Source organism: Oratosquilla oratoria, unplaced genomic scaffold (assembly GCF_046742065.1).
Source record: "Oratosquilla oratoria isolate Oo_2021 unplaced genomic scaffold, ASM4674206v1 SCAFFOLD61, whole genome shotgun sequence".
Taxonomy (NCBI): Eukaryota; Metazoa; Arthropoda; class Malacostraca; order Stomatopoda; family Squillidae; genus Oratosquilla; species Oratosquilla oratoria.
Genome location: NW_027467725.1, coordinates 92,501 through 105,000, shown reverse-complemented (window position 1 = coordinate 105,000; position 12,500 = coordinate 92,501). Strand labels below are relative to the sequence as shown.

The following is a 12,500-nucleotide window of genomic DNA, read 5'->3' as shown; positions in this document are numbered from 1 at the left end:
GCAGTCGATGAAATTGCTGCCTGGCGTAGAATTATCGGGTTCTTTAAAATGATACGTAATTGACTGAGACTTCATGTCAATGAGGTTTCCACTGCAACCGTACTGAGTGGTACAAGTTTCCTCGTCTAGTTAGTTTACTCAACTGTGTATAATCTTGCCTGTAACAAAGTTGTTAAAATCATCTCCATTAATCCCTTGTGTACGGAATTTCGTTTATTCTTTTATTCTAGCTGTCGCCAGGTTCATGCACCCAAAAATCGGAAATAAATTTCTCACAAAAATTCTAGTCTCAAATTACAAACCTTTTCTCTTTCTTTTGATATACAACGGTCGTAATCTATTCAGCTTGGTGATAGCCCTATGGGCAATTTTACAAGACCTTGGCATGTAGTACATACGATTCTACTTTAGTGCTACGCTAGGAACACAACCATATTCATTACAGTACACACACGAATTCGCTATTTAGTTCAGTTTATGGTAAGCCTGACGAACCGGTGTACAATCCTCTTCACAGAGGCTGCACGAAAACTTGATTCTTCGTAACAGATGTGTGACTCATGTCCTGTCCGATAATTCTCTGTCCCTCTTCTATTCCACACATGCAGGCAAAGGACAAGGCAGAGGGCGCTTTCACGAAAGTCTATGGCTTCGTGGGAAATGTCAGTATGACGCGCATCAAGGACAAGGTACGCATGATTGGTTTTGCATGATTTGTTCTTAATGGCCAACACCTACATTTGAATTTTGGCTTGCCCTTCTTCCTCAGTGTCTTGGCATGGCATTTGCTTTTCATTGTGTGCCTGTGCATCTGTTCGCATGAGCCTCATTTTGTGTATGCATTGTTCTGGTGATTATTAGGTAAAATATGTATCTGTTGATTTGTCGATTTTAGGTCAAGAATTTCCACCCACCTCCACCCCGCCCCAGCCCACCAAACAATTGCACTTTGGTAACAAGATTCATCTAGAGTAATTGCCCCTACCCACCCAGAAAATAAGTAAGATAAAATAGTAGCAGGGTACTAATGCACTACACTAATATCTTGTAATAATTACTGTAAAAGAAGGCCATAAGACGGCCAAAAACTGCAAATGAACGCGGTTGTTACATAAAATTCATTACCTTATTAAAAACAAGACATGTATGAAAAATTGATGTTAGTACTGCAGAAAAAGAAATGTTCCACATCTTTTAACATAAAACACCAACTCAGGCGATTTACTGAACACCATGCAATCCCAATTCCAAAGGATGTCATACGTCGTATATTAATTTTTATACGCAACGATGAGGAATTAAATTATTTCTCGATTAGTTTGACTGTTTCATATTATGGTTGCTCTGATTCAGTACAAATTGTGATTTTTCGATATTCACGATTTCGGTGCACTTTTGTCTTTCCTTTGCGAAAAATGTCTTTGAAACAATCCAAATCATAACAGATCACACAACGTTCGATAGAAAACGAATCAGGCTATACATCGATATCAAATTCATGGAGATTTAAAAAAAAAAAAAAAAAAAAAAAAAAAAAAAAAAACTGACGTAATGCCATACCACATATATTGGTATTGATTATCGTCCAAAACGCCACACAATCTTCCTGGACCAAATGTCCTACGCCGTACGGAGACATTTAATCAGGGAGGAGTTGACTGGGGTCAATGATCTAAATTAGCAACTGCCCTAGTTTGGAATTGTCCATGGAATTCCCTGGGACCGTTCATAGAAAGACAGTCGACTTGGCAGCCATGTACTTGAAACCATGTATCTAAAGTCTTTCTCGCCGTCTATAGCTTCTGTTCTTTCTGGGACTAGATGTTTCCACATCCGAGATTTAACCCATTCAACTCCGATGACAAGATGTCTTGTCATTTGGTCAAATAAAACAAAAAATCATAAAACACCAAAATGTTTGATCATACATACATACATATACCAAGGCTTTTTCCCCCTTCCAAGGGAGGTAGCCAGAAAAATATGACGTCAGTCCTCGCTTCGCTGCGAGCGAAGCGAGGATTGACGTCATATTTTTCTGGTGTTTGATCAAACATTTTGGTGTTTTATGATTTTTTGTTTTATTTGACCAAATGACAAGACATCTTGTCATCGGAGTTTAATGGGTTAAGAGTGATTATTCCATGCCACCTCTTGACACCAGGGTCACACATTTCTTTGTATAACTCACTACATGGCGCTTTGATATTTCATCCACATTGAAGCTAGGCAAATACCATGTTTATCAAACATACAATTCATTTTGTTTATCATGTTTATTATACGTACAGTGTATTATGAATAAGACATCTCGTATACCGTCAATATGTTTCCCATTCTTGTCGACCAGTGTTTCCTATTGTACTGTGCGGTGGTGAACTTATATATTGTGCTAGGCGCATGTGTATGTTTTACATATTCGCATGATTTTCCGTGTATGTAGCCTACATGGTGTAAGTATTGTTATACATATCTTTGGTAACCTAATGAACTAATAAGTCTTACATGAACGTTGTTCATCGTGCGTTCTATCCCAGTCCCTATCATTGCCACTACCATCATTGCCACCACCACCACCACCACCACCACCGTCACCAACACCACCACCACCGTCACCGTCACCAATGGCACCGCCATCACCATCACCATCACCACCTAGGGCATCCCCACCCCCACCCCCACCCTCACCATTATCGCCACCACCACCACCACCACCACCACCACCACCACATCCATCACCGCCACCACATCCATTACCGTTACCGCCACCAAGATACCACCACTACTACTGCCTCCCACCACCGCCACCTTCACCACCACCACCATCACCACCACCACTACCACCACAACCACCACCACCACCACCACGACGGCCACCACCACCACTACCACAACCACCCGCTAAACCAATAATTCGACAGTGTTAAATCATGCTTGTAATGTATCATGGAGCAAATTTATATACCAATAATGTAGTGTTATTCAGTGTTAAATGTGAAGCTAATCAAATAATGTTTTATATCATTTGACACTAAAGCATTGATTAATGATTACAAGGTTAGCAAGGTAGAAAAAAATAAAACTCAACTTAGTTAAATCATGTTGCTCAAATTTGTTCATGAAAGTTTGTAGAATTTGTCTATCAAGGTATATAGAATTTGTCTATCTTATGCATCTTAAGAATATTAAATCTGTGATTTAAGTATACTTAAGAACTTAAGTATGCTTGTGTATACTACAAGTATACTTTGTACCAACATGTAGGAAAACGAAATAAATGGTTGATCATTTAGAGCTCACTAATAACTCGTACAAATCTTTAGTTTCTTATTATTCACCTTCATTCTACTCTACACATCTCATCAGGGATGTTACATCATTACTTAATTCGATTTCTAAACCATATCTAATGTAGTTTAGTAATGTGGGGAGACTGTAAGCTAATATTAACTATTGTCTGACCAAAAATTACAAGGATGACGTTGGAGGTAACGTGTTTATCGGTTTGCAGGCAACCGTGCAGTTAAAACTGATTCTTGTAATATAAGCTGATATATTACTGCACTTCACACAGGTGATTTGTAGATTATAGCGTTCAGAGTATTTATTTCCGAAGTACAGTACTCTTATACAGAATTAAAAATCGCCATTACAGTAATAAGTAGCTTGTCAAACTGCATTCGGTTTTAACTGAACTGTATGCAAATTTATATGTATAAATTACCAAGAGCAAAACCTTAAAAATACTGTTTTCTTATGGAAACAGTGTAATAGCACGGACATAGCATTTTTCTAATCTATGTATCTCCCTTCGTCCCGTGATGTCTGGACAACGCATTATTTCAGGTGGAGTGGGCTGTGGAGCGGACCATTGACAAAGGACGCCACAACCTCAAAAAAATTGGAGTTGGTAAGGGATCCACTCTGTGTCCCTTTAGTGATGGACTCTTTCCTTACAACAAGGTGAGTGCTTCAAATAAAGAATATGCAGTCGTGTGTATATATATGTATATATATATATATATATATATATATATATATATATATATATATATATATATATATATATATGGGTGGGGAGGGGCAAACGAAGATGTGTTGGGAATAGAGTTTATTGCCCTAACGTTTCGACCAACTTGGTCCTCTGAAGAACAACAAGTTGGTCGAATCGTTAGGGCAATAAACTCTATTCCCAACACATCTTCGTTTGCCCTTCTCCACCCAGTTATTAAGATGATGAGAGCAGGTAATGCATCTGGATTGGATGGATGTCATGCAGAATGTCTGAAAAAAGGAGGTACAGTGATGGTGGACTGACTGGTGAGATTATTTGATGTTTGTTTATGAGCGGGTAGAGTGCCGGAGGACTGGAGGAGTGCCTGTATACGAGTAGTTCCACTTTACAAGGGAAAAGGGGACAAGTGTGAGTGTGATAGCTTGTCAAGTGTAGTTGGGAAGGCTTATGGGAGGGTCTGACTTATGGGAGGGTCTTGATTGAGAGGATTTGGAGAGGAACAGAGGGAGTAATTGGTGAGCAACAGTGTGGGTTTAGGACAGGTAGGGGTTGTGTAGATCAGATTTTTGTGGTAAGACAGATATGTGAGAAAGCTATAGAAAAAGGTAAAGATGTTTTTTGGGCTTCTGTGGATTTGGAAAAGGCTTATGACAGGGTAGACAGGAAGGCACTGTGCGAAGTTATGCAGATATATGAGATAGAAGGAAAGCTGTTAAGAGCAGTCAAGAGTTTTTACAATAGTAGTAGAGCATGTACTAAGATTAGAAATGGAGAGAGTGAGTGGTTTGAGGTAAAGGTGGGACTTCGTCAGGGATGTGTTATGTCGCCCTGGCTGTTCAATCTATACATGGATGGGGTGGTGCGAGAGATAAATGCAGATGTATGCTGACTTTCTGCTAAACAAACATTTCTGTTTGTCTTTCAACTCTAGTGAGCTACTGAGCTCATTTCTTCTTGCATAATTATTTATAAAAGAAAACGGTTACATTAAATTTTACCTCTTAATATATGGATATTGTCTCGACGCAATGTACTGTCCACACAAAAGGCAGAACACTTAGTCATAACAAAAGAAACTCGCCCGAATGCACGCATCTCATTGTACTTGGCCTACTCTTCACACCATATCACATGTCAGCCGTTCAATCTTCATATTTGATAACGCAATACCCATATGCGTTATTTAACTATACCTATGCATTTACTGTATTTATGTATTTTATTTGTTATCTACATTATTACAGTTTTTATTTATTAACTTATTATTATTATGATTTCTTTTCGCATCCGACCAAAAGGTCTCCTGTCGGCATGCTCCGCCTTTGTAATCCTTTGCAAACCTTCCTTTGAGATGTAATTTTGACTGTGCACCCCCTTATCTTCTTCAGCGCGGAAATATAATTAATGTAAATGTTCTTCCTACTTTTAGCTAAAAACATGGTTCCCGAGTAAAGAAATTAAGTGTAAATTGATCAATTACTGTTAATTTATTCCACTGACATACCTTAGATATTCTATTTCAACTGGTACTAGAAAATCCCTTTCGGGTGGGGTTAATATCTGGCTATGGATACAACAGATGACGTCTGTTTCTCTCCCATCAGGATTGTGCGCAGTACGTTAACTGTTGGAAAGGGCGACCGTTTCTGCAAAAGTGCCAAGACGGACTACTCTTCAACCCCTCCACCTCGGTATGTGATTGGTCTTCGCGTGTCGTCTGTCCGCACAGCCGGGCTGGGCCAGGTGAGGCCACGGTGGTCGAACTCGGGACAGCTCTTCTCGTGAAGTGGTCACAGTGACTGAGAGCCAACCTTACACATCAGGGTAGACTAAAGTTTTATCCCTGCAATTAAACCTTTCATCGCTGTGGAACAAGTTCAGGTTAACGTTAGGTCATTAAGTTGAGGTTAGGGAGATACCTGAATGGCTTCTCGGCTGATGAAAACCTTTTGACGTTACCCATTACAAAAATCTATAAAGTACCATACAGTGGTGCAATTGTTAAAATGTGCTATCTTGCACTCTTTCAGGCGTAATCAGACATTTCTTGCTTTTCTCAAGAAAGTTATTTTTTGCAGTGCGGGTGCAGATATAGAGAAACTTGAATTTAACATTCTGGGTGCCCAGCAAATATACAATATTTTGTGCACAAACAAATGATGTAGTGGTGTAAAAACGCAGTAATCTAATCCTTCCAGCAAAAGGTTTTGATTTGGAAAAAAATCATTAATGAGGTGTCGATTGAAACCACATTTCCTTCCAAGTCTGATACTAAGATAAATAAAATCGTGTGGAAATTGATTAAACAAAACCTGTAAAATATATCATTGAGTTTAATGCCTGAAATCACAGTACTATTAAGGAAAAACTGTTGCTTTATCCATACAGTACAGATGTGACATGAATGCAGACTTGTAGGTCATGAATGTGTGTGGGGTTTCAGTAGAATCTCGTGGCGAGCGGATAAAAAGGAACAGAAATTCTACTAAAATGGCACACACAAATTCCAAATTCACCATAAATTTGCATCGATGCAAACTACTTGCAACACAAGCTGGACCTGTGCATAATTACTTCATCTACCTATTAGGGCTTTTCATTTGAGGAAACTTCATAGAAAAATAAGACAAATCTCGTAGTGACAGCCACTTATCACCAAATCATCGCTACACTCAATACCGCTGACACAAACACTACTATTATCATCATTGAGACAAACATTATCATTACTGTTATCATTGTCAGCTGCTTCTGCCATCAGTGTTTTCTCCAAAGCTTCTGTAATTGTGTTTAACAACTACATTTACCAATAACTTGGGTGATAACATGATGTGCATGGAGTTTGTAAAGCATTGTTTCTATATGTACAAAGTTTAAAATCTGCAGGTGCACAAAAAAACAAGAATCTGATACAAAATTTCCTCTAAACTCTAGATTAGAATTAAAATTTCTATTTACAGTATATCAACCCATCTGTATAGATAGACTGAACACACCAGGTAGTCAGCTTGGTCTGAGATTCACGCCTATTGAAAACAAATCAGTCACTCAAATAATCCGGCCTTTACATCACTCAAGTCCTTTTAATATGAGGAGAATCTTAGTCAAAGCTTTGTAAACATATGCACATGAATATTAACAATAGCTTAACCTAAAAACCTTTCGAAAGCAAAACCTCTCGACACTGGCACGTGCATGAGAGAGCATAACACAAACTTACTAACCTTATCACCTTAATTTATATAGCAATATTTATAATCTACCACCAAGTTGTTGACCTTGATTTTATTTTAATAAAATTTTGCCAAAAGCTGAAGACGTGGCCTTCGTCCAGTCTCCCCCTTCAGGACAGATCCTTGGACTTCGTGGAGGCAACGCGCCGTGGGCAGGATACGTAGAGGTATGATTGCTGTCGTTGATAACCAAATGTTTTATCCTCGGGGACAATTCAATAATGATAAAAAAATGTATCTAGCCGAGTACAGCATGCCTTTGTAAAGGTCACTCCAGTTGATGAGCATATGATGCTGGTGAGGCTGAAGCACACAAGGGGATCCATCTCTATTATTGTAGTATTATAATGAATGAGAAAGTCAGCACTGAGGAAAGGCGCCCTGACGTCTGCCAGGATTAGGCTCCAGGAGTGGTTGTGACTCGCGAAGGTGAGATGCAAGTGTTTGCACCTGCCAATGGTGATGCCGACTTGAACTCTCTAATCATATCACCTTTTCCTCTTTAATCTTTCAACGTTGACAGGCCCAGTGTTTTTAGTTTCTCCTCATATGGTTTACCTACTAGGCTAGGAACCAGTTTGGTTGTTGAATTTTGTATTCTCTTAATCTTGCTTATTCTTCAATCTGTGGGGACTATACCACTATACTAGTCTACACTAGTCTTGGGCTGATCACGGTTTTTATAAAAAAAAAAAAAAATCCATTCATCCATATAGTGGAAAGCCACTTTGATATTCTACAGCAGTCCTTGTATCTCTCCCACAATCCTGCTGATATGACTATCAGATGACAGGTTGTACTTTATCACCCTGTGTGTGTGTATTTGTGTGCGATTCACCAAGGTCTTGGATCGTGTGTTGGACTCATGATCGACAGCTATTACCCTCCTGGATGAGACCTCAACAGTTCATATATGGCCCGATCGTGTGTGCGTGTGCGTGCGTGCGTGTGTGTGTATGCATGTCAAAGGAATTTGAGGATGGAAATATTTCCCGTAATAACGCCTTGGTACTTTATATAGCTTTGTTCTCGTACCCGTCAGAAGTTCTCGTTCTCGTCAGAAGAGGAAATGAATATTTGAATATATCAACTTTGCTTAAACTACGCTTTATTTATTTATTTATTTATATTTTCAGATGGAGGTTGGTGGACTTCGTGGCTTGGTCACTGACGAGGAGGGAGGGTGGAGTTTACGGGACGCTCACGTCGTGTGCATCACTCTTGGGTTCAAGAGGTGTGTCAGTTTTTTTTTTTTTTTTCTATCTTCCTTTTTCTCACCCACCGCCATGCAGCAATTTCTATTACCCAAACCATCGCCATCACTAATCCTTATCGTTATCACTAACATACCCGACACCTATAGAAGAAATTGGAAGTGGATTCAATCTGGACACCCCTACGAAGCCTTTTCGATATCCTCGAAAGGTATTGAAGTATATTTTTTCTCTCCGAGAACAGCGACGGTGCTAACAAAACAACACTCTACCGATCACCTTCTGTATTATCACCATCATCCCTCTCATTTATGTCATTGTTCCTATTATCATTTGATCATTCCAACAACACATATATGTAAACACTCTAACTCTCTCTCTCACACACTCACACACACACACACACACACACACACACACACACACACACACACACACACACACACACACACACACACACACACACACACACACACACACACACACAATTCCTTGCCCTCGAGAGTTGGAGTAATGACTCACAGCGCAGCGATACTGAAGTTATTTCTCCCTAGGGTGAGGTTCAAACCCAGACCGCCGTAGTGCGGCCGCGAACGTTACCACTGCGTCATCGATTTGTGTGTGTGTGTGTGTGTGTGTGTGTGTGTGTGTGTGTGTTGGTGCGCGCGCGCGCGTGTGTGTACTGCTTTCTTATTTTCTATTCATTTTTGTAATGAAAAAAGTTAGATTATTTTCTCTCATTTGGAAAAATGATATAGATGTGTATCTGTATATACGGTACATATGCATATGAGTATGTATATGTATGTGCATATGTATAAATATACATGTATATGTATAAATATATATGTATTTGTATATGTATATGTACAGTATATGTATATATATATATATATATATATATATAAATATATATATATATATGTTTGAAAGAGTGACAAATGAGTGGAAAAGCTGGTAAGGAAACTAAGGTTGAACCAGAAACTCTAATGTAATCTAAAGTTTCGATTTTACGTTTTCTTTTGAAAAAGACGTAAAGTCGAAACGTTATATTGTATTAGTGTTCCTGGTTCAACCTGAGTTTCCTTACCACGTTTTCCACTCGTATGTATGTATAGTAAACCCTCGATATAACGGACGATATGGGGACAGGGGTCTGTCGCTATATCCGAAGATCCGTTATAACCAAGGATCCGTTATATGCGATGGAAATACCGGACAGATCCGTTATATCCTGAAGTTTGTCCGGTATTAGAAATTAGTAGGATTAGAAATTACAGTAAACCCTCGATATAACGGACGATATGGGGACAGGGGTCTGTCGTTATATCCGAAGATCCGTTATAACCTAGGGTTTGTTCGGTCAGATTTTTTTTTTTTTTGTTCGGTATATCTGATGCCCGGTATATCGAGGTTCGTTATATCGAGGTTTTACTGTATGTATATATACAGAATGTCCTTGAACTTCACCGACAAACTTTAGTAGTACATTCTTCAACGAAAAACAACCTACAACATTCTATAGCGAAATGCAAAATCAATATGCTTTGCAAAAAGTGTGGCAGCCCAAGTCAGTACACTGTGCAGCCAACCGAACACCTGTGGGAGAATTGTACTCGCTTTAGGAAATAATATATACCACTATTAACGCATTTTCTTCCACCAGGGGCGCTGTGTCCGCTGTCCAGGGTCGCAAGTTTGGCCCTATTCCGGACCGTCCCGTGGTGACGAAGTTTGTCACATGCACGGGCGACGAGGAAGACCTGTCTCAATGTCATGTTGAACTCGGCGAACGGGAACGTCTCGACCAGACTGTTGCAGGTACTTAGATACTGACTACCTATAAATTGCTTTAGTGGACAGGAACAAAACAGCAATATCATCCCTTTCTTTTGGTTTTCTAATTTAAAACGAAGTCATCTTTTGAACTCTTTAGATCTCATCGTGTTTCATATTTGAGCAAACGTTGCAATAGAAGGAAGGTCAAGGATTGCTCTGTGCCTCACAACCATGGTTGTTCGGCTATGCGTCCTTTTCTTATGGTCAGCTCAAAAAGAAGAAAAAAAAAAATCTTGTTCTCAGTCAGCCTATAGCCAAGTCTACATCAATGTCATTTATCTACGCTCAAGTTTGCTTATCGCCGTGTGTTTTGAAAGGAAATCATCATCCTGGTTGCTGAAGTGTTATTTTCAATTTGTAATATCACATTTTTTTAAATCTATCTTTATAAGTTATTTACTAATATTGTTTACACCTCCTTTGTTTCTTATAAAACTATTTCAATACACTTACTTTGATAGGTGTGCTATGATGTGTGCTGAATTAGCGTGTAAAGAGATTACTTTTCGTTTAGTCAAGTTGGACTTTGGTGGCAAGGACAACTTGAACAGATACCACTAGAGCACAGGCCATACTTAGACAGACAAAAATGGAAAATGTTTCCCTTATTCAACAAGAGTATATAAAATCGATGTTATCCTTGTTGAATTGTTCCTCCCTCATCTCACCAATATTACAGCTATCTCCTGAATCAAGGTAAATGGCATGGCTCACAAAAATACTCGTCAAAAAATTTACAACGTTGCGCTTTATTTCATTACAAAAACAAAATTGAGTGACTTGAAAGCTTTCTAAACACATTACCACACTCCAAACATTCAACCACTTATACGACTTAAATACACGTCACCTCAGGTTTCTTGACAGAAGTTACACTAATCTAATACAGAAGTTAATACCCTGACCTGACCTTTGAGATTACTTGTCTTTGGATCTGTGTTCACCACTGCTGTACTCAAGTTGTGTCTAATGAATATCTTTTTACTTATGGTAATTGACCTAGGTTGATCCCAAAATAATGTGCCACGGCTTTTCTGAGAGTATCGTAACACAAATTCCTATATGTGTGTGCTTAAGGGGAGGGGCTAATTTTGCAAGATTTATGATGCAGTATCAAGACAAAATTTATGTATAGAGTCTTGGGAGAAACTTAAATGTAGTGGTATTGGGAGATTGCAATGCGTGAGTAGGAGATGAGTCAAAAGATAGCATAGTAGAGAGGTTTGGGGTGCCAGGTTAGAATCACAGAGGAAAGATGATGTTGGTCTTGTTTCTAGAAAGGGAGACGATAACGAATGCAGTGTTAAAGAAGGGAGCCGAACATAGGTATACATGGGAAAGGGTGGTGGACGAAAGGTTGGTTGACAGGGCATTAATGGACTATGTAGTGATACCCAAAGGGAGAATTGCAAGAATTCTGGACGTTCATTTTCTCAAGGGAGAGAGAATGGGATAGTCAGACAATTTTTCGGTATAAGGGGAATTGAGAATGGAAATTGGAGAAGAAGAAAGGAGGGAGTTAGAGAGGAGCTTGAAGTAAACAAATTGAACAAGAAGGTTAAAGAGAAAGAATACTGGAGGGGAACTAAGAGAAGTGTAGTAAGTGACGAATGATAAAGAGGAAGCAGGAGAAGAAGAAGAATGGGTATTTTTCAAGGAGATGCTAAAATACACAAAAATGGTATTTGGGACTAGGAGGATGAGAAGGAACACAAAGAGAGGCAGCGAATGGTGGGATGTAGAGGTGAAATCGGTGGTGGAAGAGAAGAAGTGAGCATATGAAGATTGGTTGCAAGGTAGAACTCAGAAAGTATATAAGAGGTACAAGAAAAGAGGAGAAGCAAGGTGAGATAGGCAAAGAGGAGCGCAGATGTAAATTGGAGTAGACGTTTGACAGAAAAGTTTGAAAAGAATAAAAAGATGTTTTGAAAGCAGGTGAAGATGATGGAAACATCAGGTCGGGAGTAAAAGAGAGAGTAAGTGGGAAAGAATAGTGTGGGTTTAGGAAAGATAGAAGATGTGTTGGTCAAATTTTTGTAATTAGGCAGATATGCGAGAAGTTTTTGGCAAAATTCAAGGGTATGGTTTGATCTTTTATGGATCTGGAGGAAAGGGAGATTGAGAAGGCTTTAATGGGCCATCCAGTGGTACCCAAAGGAAAATTTAAATAGCTCTGGTTGTAACTGTTTAAGAGGAGAG

The 12,500-nt window shown here is 39.1% G+C and overlaps 1 protein-coding gene across 1 annotated transcript in view; it reads left to right on the top strand.

Moving 5' to 3' along the window:
- The window catches only part of LOC143023790 (uncharacterized), a 111,183-nt gene that overhangs the window by 24,895 nt on the left and 73,788 nt on the right, over positions 1-12,500 (top strand). The window contains exons 5-10 of the mRNA XM_076182407.1: positions 609-689; positions 3,847-3,963; positions 5,620-5,758; positions 7,327-7,415; positions 8,385-8,482; positions 10,129-10,283. Coding sequence (XP_076038522.1) covers positions 609-689; positions 3,847-3,963; positions 5,620-5,758; positions 7,327-7,415; positions 8,385-8,482; positions 10,129-10,283 — 679 coding nt within the window. The remainder of the gene's footprint in view (positions 1-608; positions 690-3,846; positions 3,964-5,619; positions 5,759-7,326; positions 7,416-8,384; positions 8,483-10,128; positions 10,284-12,500) is intronic.